This window comes from Antennarius striatus, chromosome 7 (assembly GCF_040054535.1).
Source record: "Antennarius striatus isolate MH-2024 chromosome 7, ASM4005453v1, whole genome shotgun sequence".
NCBI classification, from domain to species: Eukaryota; Metazoa; Chordata; class Actinopteri; order Lophiiformes; family Antennariidae; genus Antennarius; species Antennarius striatus.
The window spans coordinates 3,485,250-3,506,456 of record NC_090782.1 but is presented as its reverse complement, the minus strand read 5'-3'; the positions used below and the strand labels follow the sequence as shown (position 1 = coordinate 3,506,456).

At 42.5% G+C, this 21,207-nt stretch overlaps 1 protein-coding gene across 1 annotated transcript in view; it reads right to left on the bottom strand.

Moving 5' to 3' along the window:
• Positions 1–401: 401 nt before the first annotated feature.
• The window catches only part of sass6 (SAS-6 centriolar assembly protein), a 29,287-nt gene continuing 8,481 nt past the window's right edge, over positions 402–21,207 (bottom strand). The window contains exons 10-16 of the mRNA XM_068320087.1: positions 19,708–19,797; positions 19,281–19,460; positions 17,863–17,944; positions 9,892–9,989; positions 7,302–7,399; positions 4,023–4,114; positions 402–634 (exon numbers count right to left, since the gene is read on the bottom strand). Of these exons, the coding sequence (XP_068176188.1) occupies positions 582–634; positions 4,023–4,114; positions 7,302–7,399; positions 9,892–9,989; positions 17,863–17,944; positions 19,281–19,460; positions 19,708–19,797 (693 nt within the window). The 3' untranslated portion in view covers positions 402–581. The remainder of the gene's footprint in view (positions 635–4,022; positions 4,115–7,301; positions 7,400–9,891; positions 9,990–17,862; positions 17,945–19,280; positions 19,461–19,707; positions 19,798–21,207) is intronic.

The following is a 21,207-nucleotide window of genomic DNA, read 5'->3' as shown; positions in this document are numbered from 1 at the left end:
TACCATCAGTGTCAGGATTCCTATCTGTATTTGAATAACGCATTAGTGAGAGTAGACATGAAATCATGGAGATTGTAAAGGGCAGCCTTTGTCAAATCAAATGTTATGCTGTAAATATTTTTGACGTTTGTCAGCTTTCTTTCATTCACTGTGTTTCGCTACAGAAATAAATCTAGATGCTTCAGAAATAAATCCAATCCTGCCCTGTGAGGTCAGGATTTGACCTCACAGGATTTGACCAGTGAGGTAAAATCCTGAAATCCCTGGTAACATAAAAACTGTTTATTAGCAAACTTTATGACTGCACTTAAAAGGCATTATGCAAGTGCTCGCTACTTAACCAATATTTATTTGTATACATTTAATTTGAATATATAATACATTCACCAAAACCAGACAACTTCGCACAAACTTCATTGGAGCTAAAAATTAGAGGCTACACCATGAATTAAACCACATTTCCCAGAGTAGTTTTGTGACATTGTTCAAGAGCCACCAGTGTGAAGTGGACGGTGAGCTTCTGACTGTAGTCCGTCCAAAGGAGCTAGAATGAGAACTGCATGCTGCTCATTATATTTGATTTACGCAGAGAAGTAAGCAGATGGTATGCAGGGCTTCGATCGCTGAGGCAACTCTGAAAAGAAAGGAATTATTTTGAAAACTTAACCACATAGTTCTCACCCTCATCATATTTGTCAGAAAAACTATTATTTGTATAGAAAGATTTGCAAATAAGCACTAAACTACAAACATGGAGATCAGTGGAGGTGTTTCTCTAATCTGATTCTGAAGGGCATGTGGGACAATTAGGAAGAGATCACATTTTAACAAAAAAACATTGTAAACACATTAGGTGGTTTGTTATTGTCTTCATTTTACCACGTATTACAATTCATTCAACGTCTTCATTAGGTATATAAAACACCACTTGTCTGCATTAGCATTTCCATAGAAATGTATCTCAGTTAAATATGATTAGCATTAAACACTAATTTCTTGTAGATGGGTTACAACAGCTTCCCAAGTTTGCTACGCGAATCCATTCATCTTCTGTCACCGGTTTCTCTGTCAGGTTGCAGGAGGCATTCAGCCTACAGTATCTCAGCTTACACAGAGGTGGGGTTCAGCATTTCATCATAGGGTCAATAGAACTACTAACGATTCACACCAGTTCAATTCTACTGCATGTTCTTTGTGGGAGGGAGGGAGCTGGACAACCTGGAGGGATCCCATAGACACAGGGAGAACACGCAGACACCACACAGAACAGTCTCAGGTCCTCAGATGAACTTGAGCCCTGTCAGAGGCTAATTTTCTACCCACTACACCACAGTGCTGCTGCTCATTTAAATAGACAGTAATGTTAATTTTAAGTGACATATACAGGTATGTATTCTTGTGGAATAACCTCCCTATAAATATTAGACAGTCTGAATCTGTAAATGTCTTTAAATCTAGACTCAAAACATATCTGTTCGACCTAACATATAAGTAATATCGGGGATGGCGGTCTCAATGTTTAGGTTTAGCCTAGTCCTGCCGACGAGTCATAGGATTTCTTAGTTAGGCCCCTGCCTCCCATTAATTCTCTGCTATTCTGGTCCCTCTAGCACCACTCTCGCCCCTGCTATCTCTGCTATCTCTGTTTCTCTTCCTTCTTCTGCTGTTCTCTCTCACAGGCCTTTGTGTGGTGGATCATCGGCAATCGGCTACCTCTGTCTGCTTCCATGGCTGGCGATAGCACAAGCTGTACAGTGGTCCTGTTTCACCATCCACTAGGGGAGTGCTGGTTCTGCCTCATTTGGTTCTGCTGTGGTTTTGGGGTTTTGCCAGAGTAACCTTGACTTTAACTTTTTTGAGCTGAATGACTTAGGCACTGTTTGGTCTGTCCTCAGAGTGGTGGATCCTCAGCAATCGGTGACCTCTGTGTGCTTCATCGGCTGGTGGTGACTCGCTCTACTGGATGGATCGGCATGCCTTTGTTATACATTTATTGTTACTGTTATTGTTACTGTTATTATTATTGTGTTGTTAATCTGTACATGCGGTATCTATTGCTTCGTCTGTCCACTCCTGGAAGAGGGGTCCCTCCTCTGCAGTCTTCCTGAGGTTTCTCCCATCCATTTTTTCCCCTGTTAAAAGGGTTTCTGGGGGGAGTTGTTCCTTATCCGATGCGAGGGTCGCACTGCTTGCAGTGCACAAAGGTCAGAGGGATATCGTCCATGTGCAGATTGTAAAGCCCTTTGAGACATTGCTTGTGAATCTGGGCTATATAAAAATAAATAAACTTGAAACTTAAACTTGAAACTATTCATCATTATCAAAAATAGAAGAAAAAATAGATTTTATATGTGTAAAATCATCGCTTCGGTCAGAGAAGCTTGAAATCTGTGCGACAGCAGTTTCCACATTCAGTGGTCACGTGGATGTCATGCGTCATTGGCGACCTACTTAGCTTGACAGCCATAAAAGACAATGCGATCCATGACGCGATTAACTCTATAAACATAATGGTTACCTGCGAGGTGAACGGTTTTGTCAACAGAATATCAAGAAAACACAAAGACCTATCACCTATCCTTCTTTAGAATACCTTCTGGGAAGCTCGGAAAGAGATGGAGAGCACGGAAAAACCGGATCAGTATGACCAAGGATCCGAGGAGCTGTCATGAGCACTTTACCTTGGATGATTTCCAAAGAGATTTAAAGGTAAGATCATTTTCGGACAACCTTGCATTTATGAATGTATAAGGATCAGGACCTGACATTCTGTTTTTGTATGTTTAATTTCATTGTCACAGATCTTCTCAGTAAGAAGACCTGTCCAACAGTTTTTTGTTTACATTTCGCGAGTGCCATAATCGCGCGATAATCTGGTCATAAAAACATTTATACAATACCTCCAGTAGCTCCAGACATAAATTAATTATCCACTAAAATTTGTAAATTCAGAATACATACTATGGGTTGTCCGAAAATGATCTTACCTTCAAATCTCTTTGGAAATCATCCGAAGTAAAGTGCTCAAGGCAGATCCTCGGTCATATTGACCCCGATTATCCGTTCACTCCATCTCCTTCCTAGCTTCCCAGAACGTATTCTAAAGAAGGATAGGTCCTTGTCTTTGTGTTTTCTTGATGTTCTGTTGACACAACCGTTCACCTCACAGGTAACCATTTATAGAGTTAATCACGTTGTGGATAGCTTGACAGCCATAGAAGACAATGCCAAGTTGGTCACCAATGATGTATGATGCCAACATGACCACTGAATGCGAAAGCTGCTGCGGCGCAGATTTTAAGCTTTTCTGACCAAAGGGATGATGCTACACATATAAAATATACTGTATTTCTTCTATTTTTCATAATGATGAATAATATGTCACTTAAAATTAACTTTACTGTCCCTTTAACATGTCAGTTTCAAATTATCCTAAAACATTTTTCCATATAACATAGTATTGTTTCAGTGAAAATATGTGTCCACACAAAAAAATACAATTTGGAAGAACAGCAATTTCATTTCAAATGCTTTACACCTTCAAATAATTGCCATTTTACTTTGAACTGCAATAACCACAATCACACTAAATATGCTTGATCTTTTCATTAATGCTTTTTTTCAATGAAGATGTTACAGATGTGATTAACAACAACAAAAAAGTCAGACTCCCAGAACTGCTGCAAAATGTCCTTGTCTCTGGAAAAGAAAACACATTGCTCACAAAACCACCTCTGGTCAACTTTGGTGGCTGAGGTTTAAAGAGAGTCATATTGGGTCCTCACATCGGGCTTCTGGTGAATGATGATGTGGTTACTACATTTATCAATAAATAAGCAACCTGATCTATCTGATGCTAACAGGTCTTTTGTCTCAAAAACAAACAATTGGAAGCCTCTGGGACAGAAGCTGTGAGTCATGAATTTCTGAGTTTGGGTACTCAAACAGAGCAAATGTTTTCAATTTGTGCAAAACTTCTACAGCTTTCAATCAGTGCAGTGTTTAAAACAAGGGGTGTTTACCTCTGTGAAGTGGATTAGACGACAGACCATAGATTGGGATGCTATCATCTCTCCTCTCAAAGTACTTGGAGTCCAAACCTGCACCATCTCTACTGAAGACAAGAGGAGATGTATGAGGCCAGGGGATACAGTAGAAAATTATACATCCATCCATCCATTCTCTTCCGCTTATCCGGGGTCGGGTCGCGGGGGCAGCAGCTTAAGCAGGGAAGCCCAGACTTCCCTCTCCCTCGTCCAGCTCCTCCGGGAGAATCCCAAGGCATTCCCAGGCCAGCCGGGAGACATAGTCTCTCCAGCGTGTCCTGGGTTGTCCCCGGGGCCTCCTCCCGGTAGGACGTGCCCGGAACACCTCACCAGGGAGGCGTCCAGGAGGCATCCTGACCAGATGCCCGAGCCACCTCATCTGGCTCCTCTCGATGCGGAGGAGCAGCGGCTCGACTCTGAGTCCCTCCCGGATGACCGAACTTCTCACCCTATCTCTAAGGGAGAGCCCGGACACCCTGCGGAGGAAACTCATTTCGGCCGCTTGTATCCGGGATCTCGTTCTTTCAGTCACGACCCATAGCTCGTGACCATAGGTGAGGGCAGGAACGTAGATCGACCGGTAAATCGAGAGCTTTGCCTTTCGGCTCAGCTCCTTCTTCACCACGACGGACCAATACAGAGTCCGCATCACTGCAGACGCTGCACCGATCCACCTGTCGATCTCCCATTCCATTGTACCGTCACTCGTGAACGAGACCCCAAGATACTTGAACTCCTCCACTTGGGGAAGGATCTCATCCCCAACCTGGAGAGGGCACTCCACCCTTTTCCGACTGAGGAACATGGTCTCAGATTTGGAGGTGCTGATTCTCATCCCAACCGCTTCACACTCGGCTGCGAACCGTTCCAGTGAGAGTTGGAGATCACGGCTTGATGAAGCCAACAGCACCACGTCGTCTGCAAAAAGCAGAGACGCAATACTGAGGCCCCCAAACCGGACACCCTCAACGCCTTGGCTGCGCCTAGAAATTCTGTCCATAAAAGTTATGAACAGAATTGGTGACAAAAGGCAGCCTTGGCGGAGTCCAACCCTCACCGGAAACGAATCCGACTTACTGCCGGCAATGCCGACCAAACTCTGACATTGGTCGTACAGGGACCGAACAGCCCTTATCAAGAGGTCCGGTACCCCATACTCCCGAAGCACCCCCCACAGAACCCCCCGAGGAACACGGTCGAAAGCCTTCTCCAAGTTCACAAAACCAGACTGCTCCTCCTGAATCCGAGATTCTACTTCCCGACGGACCCTCCTCTCCAGAACCCCTGAATAGACCTTACCAGGGAGGCTGAGGAGTGTGATGCCCCTGTAGTTGGAGCACACCCTCCTGTCCCCCTTCTTAAAAAGGGGGACCACCACCCCAGTCTGCCAATCCAGAGGTACTGTCCCCGAAGTCCACGCGATGTTGCAGAGGCGAGTCAACCAGGACAGCCCCACAACATCCAGAGCCTTTAGGAACTCCAGGCGGATCTCATCCACCCCCAGGGCCCTGCCACCGAGGAGCTTTTTAACTACCTCGGTGACCTCAACCCCAGAGATAGGAGAGCCCGCCTCAGACAACCCAGACTCTGCTTCCTCAAGGGAAGGCGTGTCTGCGGGATTGAGGAGGTCTTCGAAGTATTCTCCCCACCGAGTCACAACGTCCCGAGTTGAGGTCAGCAGTGCCCCATCCCCACTATATACAGTGTGGATGCTGCTCTGCTTCCCCCTCCTGAGACGCCTGATGGTGGACCAGAATTTCTTCGAAGCCGTCTTGAAGTCGTCCTCCAAGGCCTCACCGAACTCCTCCCACGCCCGGGTTTTTGCCTCGGCAACCACCAAAGCCACATTCCTCTTGGACAGCCGGTACCTATCAGCTGCTTCAGGAGTCCCACAGGCCAAAAAGGTCTGATAGGACTCCTTCTTCAGCTTGACGGCATCCCTTACCGCTAATGTCCACCAACGGGTTCTGGGGTTGCCGCCACGACAGGCACCGACCACCTTACGGCCGCAGCTGCGGTCGGCCGCCTCGACAATGGAGGCGCGGAACATGGTCCACTCAGACTCAATGTCCCCCGCCTCCCCCGGAACGTGAGTGAAGTTCTGCCGGAGGTGGGAGTTGAAACTCCTTCTGACAGGGGATTCCGCCAGGCGTTCCCAGCAGACCCTTCGTTATGGACAGTCCGTGACAAGCACAGAAGTCCAATAACTGAACACCGCTCGGGTTCTGATCGGGGGGGCCGTTCCTCCCAATCACACCCTTCCAGGTCTCACTGGAAGGGTGCTCACTTCCGGGTCTTCATTGCCCACGTGAGCATTGAAGACCCCCAGCAGAACAATCGAGTCCCCAGTGGGAGCGCTCTCCAGCACCCCCTCCAAGGACTCCAAAAAGGGTGGGTACTCTTAACTGCTGCTTGGTGCATACGCACAAACAACAGTCAGGACCCGGCCCCCCACCCGAAGGCGGAGGGAGGCTACCCTCTCGTCAATTTTCCCATTTCAAATAATGTAAATGGTCTTAATCCATTCCAAGACGCTAGAAAATTACATTTTTTCAACATAGTATGTCATTTATATATCAAATTGTATAGTAATGAAACATATCAAAGAAATGTAAAAGAAAGACGACAACATGAGAAAGAAATCTGGTTAGCCCACGATGCAAGTTATCGTCGTCTTTGGGACCAAAGTTTACGGTACCGTAACTCGTACCATAGGCAATGGAACGCAAATTAAGTGCAAAATTATTGAATACAGTAAACTAAAAGAAAAAGCACATTACTGTCACATTTTCTCTGGACTTTTCGCACGCTTGGTGGCGAAAAAAAGCGTTTGTTTCGTGTTCAACTTCCAAATTTTGTTCGACTTCTAAGACAAAAAAGTTCTGTATTTTTTGGTCGATTTCAGATTTGTTCGATGTCTACAGTGTTCCCAAACCAAGGTTTGCTTGTTTGTATTACACACACACCAGAACTATGGGAAAGTGATTATTTTATTTTTCCTCATGTCCAAATAAACATGTACAGTGACGGGTGGTTGAGGTATGGACAATGATTGTTTTTCTGTAACATTGAGGTATAGCCAGTGATTATGCTTGGTGACATCATTGGTTTTTATTTAGAAACAAAAATTTCTCCACTGTGGCAGGTTCCATTTCCTGATTCTCTCCTAAACTGACTCTCTCCACACTATCTATACCTCGCTCCAGAATAGTATCAAAGTGATTGAGTTCATACCCATAACAAATACAAACTTACATGTGTCTGTTGGCTGGCTGAATTGTTCTCTGTTCAGTAGGAGTGGGATCATCAGCCTTCGCATTAGCAGAGTTGCTTGTTTGAGGACAAAAGTGTGCCTGCAAAAACACATTTGTATTTTTAAAGAGACAAACATGCAACCCCTTTTTCCAAATGAAGCATGTGGCTTTAATGTGACAAGACAAAGGTTTTTTGTTTGTAATTAATCCATCCATCCATTTTCTTTTAGACATGATGACTGTAATTGTCTCGGCTACAGCCGCTTCTTCCAACTTGGGGTCACTGGCGTGCTGGAGGCTATCCCAGCTGACTACAGGCGAGAAGTGGAATAGACTCTGGACGAGTCGCTGGTGCATTGTGGGTTTTTTATAATTAAACACCATACCTACAGTGTATATATTGCCTGGACAAAAAAAGTCACCACTACAATTTAACTAAGAAAACAAATGAGAGCCCTGAATTGGATAAATGTTAAACATCGTGTGCTCGAATGATGGGGCATCAGGGTAAGAAGAGAGGTTGGCACCACTGTTCTTAATATCTACCTCACCAGCCTGTGTGGCTGATGATTTGAAGTTGCTTCAGTTGATCAGATCTAGTTTCAGTAAGAAGACGTTCTCAAAAAATTAGGCCATCTGAGCACTTAAATACACTGAACCAGTTTTCTACCATCGATAAATTATTTTCTTTCCCGATGGTATAGGTATATTACATACAAGATGAAAATGACACAAGATAGAAGGCTCAAATTGTAAACGAATGGTTCAAGGAGAGACCTGAACGTTATTTAAAATCTATAGCAGGGGTCTCCAAACTTGGATGGCACGGTGGGAAGTGTGTCGGGTGTTTTGTCTTGATCTCTGTCTCCGCCGAACCCCTGAGACCGACTCACAGAACCCCTAGGGTTCGATTGAACTCAGGTTAAGAACTACTGCATTAGATAGTGACATGCCTTACAATGTAAGAAGGGTGTACCTTACCCACCATGTGGGCCTCCTGCTATCTTCACTTTCACTTTTTATTTTATACTGTTTATATTTCATTTTAATTTAGTGTATGTCCTGTTAGTGCTGCATGTGTCTGTTTGTGTAGTGTATGTCTTGTGGTATCCTGTGGTGCGTTTCTTTTTCTCCTGGTGTTTATCCAGTATTTATTCATTATGTATGCCTGAGCAGTGAATAAGTGCAATTTCCTCAGGGATTAATAAAGTATCTATCTACCTATCTAAGCCAGCTGGGATAGGCTCCAGCTCCCAGTGACAGCGGATAAAGCAGTGACAGAAAATGAATAGATGGGTCTCCAAACTATTTCCTGTAAGGCCCACAAAACTTTTCCCTCCTCTGATGGGGGTCAGTTTGTAACAGAAAAACTGACGATTGCAGAGGTGCCTAAATGTTAACATTTATTGTCTTCCAGAACCAAATATTAATAACCCTTTCGGGTTATTTTGTCATTTGGGAGTGTGGCACAGAAGTCAATAAGTCTGTCTGGGTTGAATGTATCTTTCAGAACATCACAGTTTTGTAAATCAAACTGATAAGAAGGCTGGGCTTCATCAATGTCAACAACAAAGGGGTTCTGGAAAAGACAGATTTCTTTTGCATTAGCATAATCACACGGAATTCCACCTTCAGCATTTCCAGTGCTTCCACACGCCTTTCATCTGGGAACGGGGCCGCTGGGTTCTCTGCAGAGAGGTTCTAGGTAGCAGGGAGATGGATGAAGTTGTGCTTCTTCACATGTTCTACTACCATCACTACTTTCACCTTAAATGTCTGAGTGGGAATACATGTCACAAATGAGTTCCCCCTGGCCTTGTAGCTGGATGTTAGGGCTGTTCAGCATTTCTGTCACGTCTTAAAAATGTGAGGTGCCATTTCCCATTCTGGATCGAGCAGCTATTGGACCGTTTTGTCGGGGGAGGGGGGCATTTTCCTGGTACTGTTCAGGGGGCCGTGCAAAATGTGGATGCCGGCCGCATCCGGCCCGCGGGCCTTAGTTTGGAGACCACTGATGTATAGGATTTGCTGGTGAAGATTTTTGTAGTGGTCCAGCTTCTCCATCTTTAATTCACAAACTTGATGAAAAATTAATGCTCTACTGATGGAAAAAAATTGTGACATTGGGTAATGTTATCAAATCAATAGCATGGCGAATGTACTGTTTGCCATAATCAAAGCTAAAGGTGGCCAAACAAAACATGAAAAACTGACTTTCCTTTTTTGGGTGGGCAGTCTTAACCCTTTTCCAATTAACCACTGATAGATCTTTGCATCACAAGCCAGCTTGCACCAATCCATACAAGTATCATTAGAATATTTGAAAATCCATGTGATATTTGTACCATGCAAGGAACCAATACAAACCAATGGAATAGCAACTGACTGCAATATGAGGTGCTTGAATGTAAATTTCAGATCACGCTACCAACCTTCTGAGAGGTGATGAGCCAAAGCCAATGAAAACTGACCAAATTATTATTGAGGTACTATATAAAGTATAATGCCATTGTTTAGACTAACAGTGGATGGAGGATAAAGGCCACATAGAACCAGTAACTAGTTACAAAAAGTCATGAAGTGTCTCCTACCCTTAGTCCTTTGGTTGTGGATGAAGGCATCTCCATACTTTCAAGTGGCTTTGTGGACAGCTGCTTTTCATTTAGCTGCTTGTTGAGCCAACTTATAACTGTGAAAAAAAATAGATGAAAAGTTCTAATTTTGTATCTACAACAACCTTCAGGGTGATCTTGTTATTTGTTTTATGTGTGAAAAAAAATTGTCTGGAGGGCAGGGAAAAAGACAGGTGGACAAATCCATATTCTCTAGCCACTTTCAAACAGCACTAAAATAATTCCCTTCTCTTTGAATCCCTTTTGTGTTCTTACTGGACCAGTCCATGATGTCACAATACCACTTCAAAGTGTGAGCCAGTAAACCGCAATGTACAATGTACCTGTGAGCATAAAACTGCTGTTTCACTATCTCCCAAGTTAGCACTATTGTCTGTGCTGCTCTTCAAATATGAAACTTTCTGTTGCTACAGAATAAATACCCTGAGGTATGGTTCTCACACACGCACAGGGGGCCTTCGTGTGTGGGGCCATACCTATACAATAACATGGGCAAAATTCAAAGCAGAGGATGAAGCACTGCCCGATGTGCCTCCAAAGCAATTATCTTTCACAACAAAGGTGACATGTTTAGTGGTTGACTTCACCTGTACAACACTGGGTCACAAGGAGAGATGGCATTGTGTAGACTGTGTTTAACTGCTTGCTTTTGATAGTCTGAACCCAAATAAGCACCTGGAGACCAAACATCCAGAGCACCAAGACAAGTTGGCTAAAGTACATAGGTGCTGGCACTCATATTGCCTCATATAAACTTGTCTACCGGGTGGAGCACTGTAAAAAGCTACCAACAATAGCGTAGGAATTAATACTTCCCTGCACTCTGGATATGGTCTGGGTGATGCTTGATGAGTAGTAAGTACTACTTTATGAGTAACTAAGTACTATTCTCTGTCCAACAACACAATCGGCGGCATGAGCATTTATGACACGTCAAAGGACATAGAGTAGCAGCTTCATGATAAGGTGCATGGCAGACACTTTTCTCTGCAGATGGATGAAGCTACTGACTGTAACAAAGACTGTTTAATTATAACTCATGTCAGATTCATAGATGGATAAGAGTTGAGGGAAGAACTGCTTTTCTACAAGCAGGTTACGGGCGGAGCCACAGCAGACTGGGCACAGGCAATGGCTGGAAACGGAGTTTGTCAAGCGCCCATCAAGCACGTCTCCCCCAATGTGCAGTGGATGCACTGCATGATATACTGTGTTATTACAGTTACCATCTCTCTTCACCAAGCATCCATGAAGTTCAAAAGTGTGTGCACACATGGATTTACAGTAACGGGTGCAACCAACGTTTGATCAACGCTAGTGGTCAAACAAGAGCCTGTTCTTTATAAAAGAAAAAAGACCTGAAATCTACTCTGGTGTCATTATGAGTATAATTTAAATTTTATGCCCATACCTCGTAATGACAACAAAATGGGCTGATTACTAGGAAGAAAGAGTCAACAGGATATCCTAAAGGCTTGAGCGAAAGGCAGTGTGCAGAATGCTATCCTTTAATTTGTATTTTCTTGGTTCATAATTGTACCCAGTCTTGTTTAAGAATCTTGGTTGAATGTTTGACCTCCAATTCCCTTACTGTTTGGTGCTTCTTACTGAATTTTCTGTTCTAATTTGTCACAGAGGTGGTTGCCAAACTCCCCAGTGGCAAAGCACCGAGGGTGGATGAGATTCGCCCGAAGTGCCTCAAGTCTCTGGATGTGCAGGGATTGTTGTTGTGTATAGATATTAAAAATTACCCTTCCCATAATGCCTTCTGTTTAGGCGGGGGCTGTATAATGTTAGCGCTCCCCTATTCCGTGCTCTCCAGGTAATGATAGAGATGCAGATTGCCAACCTGGTGTACTGGATGCGATAAATGAAAATAAATGCAGTTTTAAGGTTCAGCACTTCACTCTCCACCTCCTTGTATATATAAGTGTTCCTCACTCGGACACAACAATTGTCATGGTTGACATGTCTCTAACATTGCATGGCAGTCAGGGACAGTACCTCTGGATTGGCAGACTGTGGGGGTTGAGAGTAATAATACCTACACCACTTAGACCTAACATTGTAACATTGCATGGCAGTCAGGGACAGTACCTCTGGATTGGCAGACTGGGGCGGTGGGGTGTGTTCCAACTATAGGGGGATCACATTCCTTAGCCTCCTGGATAAAGTCTATTCCAGGGTACTGGAGAGGAGGATTAGACCTATAGTCAAACCATGGATTCAGGAGGAACAATGCGGTTTTCGTTGCAGTCGTGGAACACTGGACCAGCTAAACACTCTCTATCGAGTGCTCGAGGGTTCATGGGAGTTTGCCCAACCAGTCCACGTGTGTTTCGTGGATCTGGAGAAGGCATTTGATCGTGTCCCTCGTGGTGTCTTGTGGCGAGTGCTTCGGGAGTATGGGGTTCGGGGCCCTTTGCTGAGGGCTGTCCAGTCCCTGTATGACCGAAGCCAGAGCTTGGTTAGCATTGCCAGCAGTAAGTCAGACTTGTTCCAGGTGTATTGGAGTCCGGCAGGGCTGCTCTCTATTACCAGTTCTGTTCATAATCTATATGGACAGAATTTCTAGGCAAGATCCGGAGGCAGTCTGGTTTGGGGACCAAAGGATTTCATCTCTGCTTTTTGAAGACGATGTCCTGTTGGCCTCATCAAACCTGGACCTTCAGCATGTACTAGGACGGTTTGCAGCCGAGTGTGACTCCAGTGGGATGAGGATCATCACCTCTAAATCAGAGGCCATGGTTCTCAACAGTGGTGTGCCCTCTTCAGGTCGGTGGAGGGTCTTTGCCCCAAGTGGAGGGATTTAAGTATTTTGGGGTCTTGTTCACGAGTGAGGGAAGGATGGAACGTGAGATTGACAGACGGATCGGTGCAGCTTCCACAATGACGTGGTCGCTGTAGGTCTGTCGTGGTGAAGAAGGAGCTGAGTCGCAAGACAAAGCTCTCGATTTACCGGTCAATCTACGTTCCTACTCTCACATAGGGTCATGACCGAAAGGACAAGATCTCGGATACCATCGGCTAAAATGAGTTTCCTGTGTAGAGTGGCTGGGCGCACCCTTAGAGATAGGGTGAGGAGCTCAGTCACCAGGGAGGAGCTCAGAGTAGAGCCGCTGCTCTTCCACCTCAAGCGGAGCCAGTTGAGGTGGCTCGGGCATCTGTTCCGAATGCTTCCTGGACGCCTCCCTGGGGAGGTATTCCGGGCATGTCCTACCGGGAGGAGACCTCGAGGAAGACCTAGGACACTCTGGAGGGACTATGTCTCTTGGCTGGCCTGGGAACGCCTCAGGTTCACCTCGGAGGAGCTGGAGAAGGTGTCTGGGGAGAGGGAAGTATAGGCATCGCTCCTGAGACTGTTGCCCCCGCGACCCGGCCCCGGATAAGCAGTTGATGGATGGATGAAATGTGGACAAAATATACTTGAATTAAACCAAACACTGACTGAACATGAGTTCCTCATTTAACACGGAATGTAGGACACCTTAAACACACGATAGGTTCATAAAAGTGTCTAAATCATTTATAGCTCTGAAGTATTTAAAAACGATTCTGATTCCTATTCTGATTCATTCTTGGCTTCTGCACTGTAGTCATACGAACCTGCAACTTTTTTCTTCCCGCTTAGATAAATCGCCATCTTTGCTTGGCCCAGAAGAAAGTTTAGAATCTGCCAATCCTTTTTTTGATTCCTTCTACGTTTCAAAACTGTAATGTATAGCTGTTAATCATAAACAAGAAAAAAAAACATCACCTTTGGATTTGTGCTACCAACACTGATGCAACCAAGTTGTTTATAACTAAAACTCGACCTCTAAAAGACACTCCTGAAAAAACCATTTCCTGGTATTTTAACCCTTTTGCTTTCCATTGGAGTCTATGCAAGAGTTTGATTTCGCCCATCATAAGAACCTCGCTCATCGCCAAGTTGACTTTAGCGGAGGAGATCAATAAAAAGTTGTACAGTACATTCCAAAGAGCATATGTCATTCCAGTCTTTGATTGCAACAATAATATCATCAGCATATGCAGACATTCTGAAACTACAAGAAGAACCAGGAAAATTAACACCAGAGAGACTTGTTCTCAGCTGGTTTAAAAAAGGTAATTTTAAGTGACATATGTTATTCATCATTATGAAAAATAAAAGAAAAAATAGATTTTGTATGTGTAACATCCTCCCTTTGGTCAGAAAACCTTAAAATCTGTGCCGCAGCAGCTTCCGCATTCAGTGGTCACATGGGTGTCATACATCACTGGCGCCCAACATAGCTTGGCAGCCATAGGAAAACAATGCAATCCATGTCACGATTAACTCCAAAAATATCATGGTTACCTGCGGGGTGAAGGGTTGTGTCAACAGATCATCAATAAAACACAAAGAGAAGGACCTTTCATTCTTTAGAATACCCTCTGGGAAGTGAGCACTTTACCAAGGAGGATTTCCAAAGAGATTTGAAGGTAAGATCATTTTCAGACAACCCATAGTATTCTGAATTCCCAAGGTTTAGTGGATAATTAATGTCTGGAACTACCGGAGGTATTGTACTGGGCTTGCACTAGGAGGTAGTGTGACTAAGCCACTGTGGCTCAGTGTAAAAGAATTGAGTAAGCCACAAAAAGCCGCATTCTCTTGCAAGAATAACAAGTAAAACTTACAAGTAAACATTGAATAATACCAAGAATCAAATTTATTAAAATCAAAGTGTCTAAGTCAAAGTTAAAATGTGTTGTAGTCCAAGTAAAACTTCCAAGTAAACATTAAGAAATATTTTGAAGTTTTCAATTGTTGGGGAGTGTAAAACCACACTCGTCGTAGGGATTGTGTGTGCGAGGGGGGGGGCACTGGAAATTTTTTAGAAAATGAGGTTTTCCTGCATTCTGAGGACAAAATCTTCTGTTCAGTTTACCTACAAAAATACACTAAAGTCAACAGTTCAAGCTTAACTGTCTTTATTTCTATCCTACTTTATGCAGGTATAAATGTGAGATTCAGCAATTGAAAACTTCACTATGTGAAGATACAGTCATACAAAATATTACTCAATGTTTGTCAGTTTTACTTGGACTAGAATACATCTTGACTTTGACAACACCATTGGTATTCCATAGTTTAGTTTTGATTTTTTTTTAATTAGATATGATTTTTCATTTCAATTTAGAAAGGCATGAAAAATACCTTTGATTTTAACTGCGTCTAGAATTGCATTGTTTCTTATGGCTGCCAAGCTATGTTGGGCGCCAGTGACGTATGACACCTACTTGATCACTGAATGCAGAAGCTGCTGCGGCGGAGATTTTAAGGTTTTCTGACCAAAGGGATAATGCTACACATATAAAATTTATTTTCTCTTCTATTTTTCATAATGATGAATAACATACTGTATATGTCACTTAAAATTAACTTTACTGTCCCTTTAAGTACACTCTCAATGTCTCCATACAGTGTCTGAATCTTGGTGATAAAGTTAGAGCTGAAACCGAAACCGTGTAGTGTGCCAGAAGTACGAGTGCTCAACTCTATCAAAAGCCTTTTCCTGGTCTATAGAAATATGACCAAATCTTGTGCCCAATAAACTTGAGAGGTCTAAAACATTACGAATTAAATGTACATTATTCGTGATGAGCCTGCCTGAAGAGACTTCTTCAGTTCTGAACTAAAGAAGTCTCTTGGATGAGAGACAAAACGTCTTCAAGAACTTTAACGTCCAGTGGATCGACTCAACAGCTTTTGGACAGAACACACTTCTGGCTCTTAAGTTATTTATAAAAATACAGCACTTCACTAGATCGTGATCTGTGAATCCAACTGGTAAAATGGAACACTTCTTAAAAACATTAAGATGGTGGGTAAAACAATGGAATCTGGCCAGTATAGACAGACAGATTTGTCTCCCTATACCCTGACCATGTGTATTCTTAGTTTGAGTTGTTAAAAGTCCTCCATACATCGGTCAGGTCATTTGTTCTTATCAAATTCCTCATGGTCTCGACTTATTCAGCATGAGGTTCCAGGTGATTCCTGTCTAAAGCAGGGTCTGCTGTGCAGTTAAAATCCCTTCTAAAAACAGGTGCTCGTTTCTGCTACATTCCTGAACTTCATCATTTAAAGCGATGGTCCCCAACCCCCAGGCTGCGGACCCGGTACCTGGTCGCGGGACATTAGGTATCGGGCGGCACAGAAAGTTTTACTTTCTTTTTTTTTATTGATTACCAGGCTAAAGATGTTTTACTTTTAAAAGTGACGTCTATGCGGAATGACACACCAGTGTTCTGGATTAAAGTCAAGGCAGATTATCCCGAGATCGCCCAAAAAGTATCTTAAACCCTGCTTCCATTTCCAACCTCCTGTCTTTGTGAAGCAGGATTTTCTCCAGTGACCACAAAGAAAACTAAACTGCGGAGAAGACCAGACATACTGAACACACTTCAGGTGTTATTGTCTCTCGTTACCCCTAGATCAGCGGTCCCCAACCACTAATTCTCATCATTGTAGTTATTATTTGACTGACTTGTTCACCCTTTAATAGGAAATGATCAGTATTTCTCCTACGTTGAATGCACTGTTTGTAAGTCACTATATTTCAAAATAAACCTCATCAGTGCAGTCACTTGAATCATGTTTTAAATGTAATTATTTCTTACAATCATTTTATTTACAGAGATGTTGATTATCAATTTAAGAAAAAAAGGTTGTTTATTGTCTGTTGATGAATGCATTTTACATAAAACCACTGCGGATGATTTATTATTAGACTACAGCTTCATTAACGATTATCGAGCAAATGAAGGCTGGTCCGTGAAAATATTGTCTTAGATGAACCGGTCCGTGGCGCAAAAAAGGTTGGGGACCACTGATTTTAAAGTAATCAAACAAGCCACTCTATCTGCACCCACAGTAGGGAGCACACAGATAAAAATCAATGTCTGTATTTCAACCTCTGCTCTGATTTTTTAAACATGGCCCGGCGGAGAACACGGCAAGAACCGACGCAGACACAAGAGAACATACAAAACTGAACTACAAACTTTCTTGCTGTGAGGCGACAGCGCTATCACTACCATGCCGGCCTGAACTGAACAATGTTTGCAGATTTATAGGTTTGGGATTATCTGGACACAAAACTACTATTCCATTTGCTAACATAATTGTTTGGCTCATATTCAGCATTAATGGACTTGCAATTTTGCCATCCTTTCGTAAAACAAAAAGTAGGAAAATAAGGATCCTGTGGTCAGGTACAGTATTTTCCGCACTATAAGGCGCACCTAAAAGCCCATAATTTTCTCAAACCCGCAGAACTGACTTTTACATCGGTGAATCACCGCCGTGAGCCTCACCACACGTCACAGAGCTGAGAATCTTCTCTCCACTGCTTGCGCCTGGAGAATTCTGTTGTCTTTCTGCAAATAGGCTTGAGAAGCTTTTTTAGACCAGCTCTATTTGGAAGCATCCATGAGATGACTTCTGTTAGGATTTGGCACTATAGAAATAAAATCTAATTTCACTGTTTTTAGATCATTTTGTACTACAGTATTTTGCATTACTTTTTATCAGTAAATCTCAGCAGCTAAGGAAAAAACCCATGTGTACTGACGTCTTTCTAAGTTTGCACAGTGATCAAGTGATCAGGTTTCCTTGATGAGGATCAGAATGGCCTCATTGACATAACAATAGGGGCTGTTCACAGTTGATTAAAGGTACTCAGTCATGAATGCTTCATCTAGTGGACAGCAATGACAGCCACTAGTTTTTTAATATATTTAAATTTTTTTACTACAGTATATGTGCCTTATAATCCGGTACGCCCTATATTACAAAATAATTTATAGAATAAACAATCCATTAAAGGTGCGCCTTATAATCCAGTGCGCCTGATAGTGCAGAAAATACTGTATTTGAAATTTATTCAAAAGCATACTCACCATTCTCATTTGTTTTCAACACCTCTCTGCTTTCATTTAGTTTTTCCACTGTTGTCTCCAACTGCTCTTTCAGTTTGGAAATCTGTAACATGCAGATAGTGATGTAATGAATTCATGTCAAATCATCTGTGTCTTTAGCGTGTACAATTTGTGTTCAGATTTGGAAGTAACACGACACCAGTGTGAAAGCTAATACGGTTTATTGATGAAGGACTGCAACCATTGATCTGACCATGTGCTCATTATAGATCAAGACGTTTATGACAAAGATGGATTAAACTGAAGCTATTAAATTGTCTGTATGGGAAAAAAGCCTTCAAAATAAAGAACTTCAAAATAAACACAAGTTGTAATTTTTAACATAACAAAGCACAACTCAAGAAGATATTTAAATGATCACTTCCTTTCACATGAGAAAAAAAATCAATTTAATACTTAAATAATAAATAAGAAAATGCATAGTAAACATGCAATGGTATTAGGTTGGACTAGATCAGGGGTCTGCAACCTTTGCTATCAAAACAGCCATTTTGCCCTCTCTTTCACTAAAGAAAAATGGTCTAGAGCCACATAACACAGCTTATAAACTTGAAACGTTTTAAGGCCCAAGGGAGCCACTACAAGGAGGCTAAAGAGCCACATGCGGCTCCAGAGCCATGGGTTGCTTTCTCCGTGGACTAGATAGATCCAGACGTGATTGCCGTTTGGATCTTTTTTGTCTACAAAGTTGTTTCTAAGGTTCTGAGACTTAACAAATCCCCAGTGAAACACATAAGTTACAAATGGACTGCTACTGTCTTTCTTTCTTGTGGGATGCTGTGCTTCTTTAAGGCCAGAACCACCATTTATATGACACGCCATGAACAGCAGAAACTTCATGAAAGCTAATATCAGGTCATCAGTATGAGCTGAAGCTCAAGGACAACTGGGTCATGTGACAGGACAGAAATCCTGACAATAAAGTCCAACTGTAACTGTCTCAAAAGGACAACAGTATCTAGAGTTAACTGTAAAGGGTTACATATAGAAACCTTTAAGCCTTATGCTGATAACTTTTGTCTGCTTTTGTTTCTGTGAGAATAAAAACGAGCATCAGTGGCTCTCTGGGTGCAACTTCTATTGTGTCAGAGAATGTTCAGTCTGTGTGAGTGTAATTTAATACAAACATAGAGTACGCTTATGTTCTAAATGGTGCAATAGTGTTTCTATGAGCAGGTCAGGTCACTGCAGCACACCTGTTCTATTCATTGTAATGGATATCGACAACGAAATGATTCTAATATGATGCACCCTCTATCTCTGCTGTTAATTGAGTGGAAAGATCTGCACACATATAAAACCCAGAGTATCAGCACTGTGTATGAGATTAAGATAAGTCTACTGTCTGATAGTCAAGATTCCATGATTTGAAGACGTACCTGCTCATCTCTGCTGCTGAGCTGCTGCTGACTGCTCTGTAAATTCTTTTCAACATGTTGAAGTTTGTCTGATGTGTCCTGGAGGACCTTTTCCTGTGACACAGTCACTGAATTTTTTACTTTAATTTTTCCGACGAGACCTCGAACCTCTCCTTGAAGCTTCTTAATAATGCCGTTAGCCTGGATAGAAGGAGGCAGTGAGAGTCGGTCCACATTCAAACACACAATAACACACAAGTACACACTGCCGTTTGAGTTCATGAGAAACTGATTTCAATTTGTAACTTTTGTTTCTAGAATTTTGTCCATCCCATTTGTTGCCGAATTGTTGTATTTACATCATTTTAGCTTGGTGTACCTTAGTACCATAAACTGGCAGCTCAGTGTGAAAAAACATCTGTTGTTTGTATGAAAGGTTTTTACAGACCTTTATCAGCTCCTCAGACAATGACTTTATTGTTGCTTCAAGTTTCCTAATCTGAACTTCTTTACTTTCAGCATGTTCTTCCACAGATTCCTATAAAACAAAAAAAACATATCAGTTAAACTTTTACCTTTACTAACTTTGTTCCACTCAGCATAGCTCTGTTCAGTAAAATCCTCAACAATTCGCCAACCTAGAGTTCAGGGAACCGCAGTCCAACAAGGAAAACAGACTAAAGGAAGTACAGTAACTATTAGCAAAGAGTCGCAGTGTTGGATGAATCCACATCTGGTGTTGCAGAAAGTGCCTGGGCTTGCGCTAGCCATTCGCCACTTCGCCATAGGCCAAGTAAATTCCAGATTGGCTACAAGGTTTTTAGACTGTGTAGCCACAGTGGCGTTCTTATTTTTACAGAAAAAAGGCTAAAACTTATTACTTTTTCGCTCACTATTTCCGCTAGGCTATTTCCGCTAGCGAGCGGCGCTAACGTCGCTACTTCTGCTAGTGAACGCCGCTAGCACCGCTACTTCCGCATGCCGATGGAATTTAGCCGAAGCATGCAGACGGAATTTAGCCGAAGTGACCCGAACGCTCCCGATCATTAAATATGCACTCGGATAATCACCTCCTCTCGTCCAATGAAAAACAAAAATATTGTGTTTTACAAGCTGAACCCGCGAATTGGTGTACGACAAGGTGAGGACGATCGATCTAAAGAATCCAGTGTTTTATAGTAGAGTTTGTGTTAAAGTCCTTATTAATAAACAAATGATGAATGCTGAGAGGGGGGAGGAGTGGTGACAGACCGATCAGAAGGTAAATGAAAGATATTATCAATACTTGTTTGTAGTCTTAGACTTTTGTTCCCTATGACCGGCAGGAATAACCAACGATGCAAGTAAATGTGTATTCACCTCGCTTGCCATTTTTCATGCCTTTTTAAATTGAAATGAAAAATCATGTTATTGAATTAAAAAAAATAAACTATGGAATACCAATGGTGTTGGTGGTGGTCAAAGTTAAAATGTCTTCTAGTCTAAGTAAAATTTACAAGTAAACATTGAGTAGTATTTTGTATGACTGTATCTTCCCATAGTGAAAGGAAGTTTTCAATTGTTGAATATCACATTTATACCTGCATAAAGTAGGACAGAAATAAAGATAGTTCAGCTTGAACTGTTGACTTTAGTGTATTTTTGAAGGTAAACTGAACAGAAGATTTTTCCCTCAGAATGCAGGAAAACAACCCTCCCCCGGACCCCCCCCTCGTCCCCCCGCAACGAGCGTTGGTCGTCCACGTGCTGCGCCACTGTCTTGGACACAGAGTGTGGCTTTTTGTGGCTTACTCAATTCTTTTACACTGAGCCACAGTGGCTTAGTCATACTACCTCCTAGTGCAAGCCCAGAGTGCAGCAGTGTATGTGTAATTGATTTAAAATTAAGATTGGGGGCTGCACTGCTTCATTATTTAGTATATGCTTGCTCTTAATATAGGAGGACAGC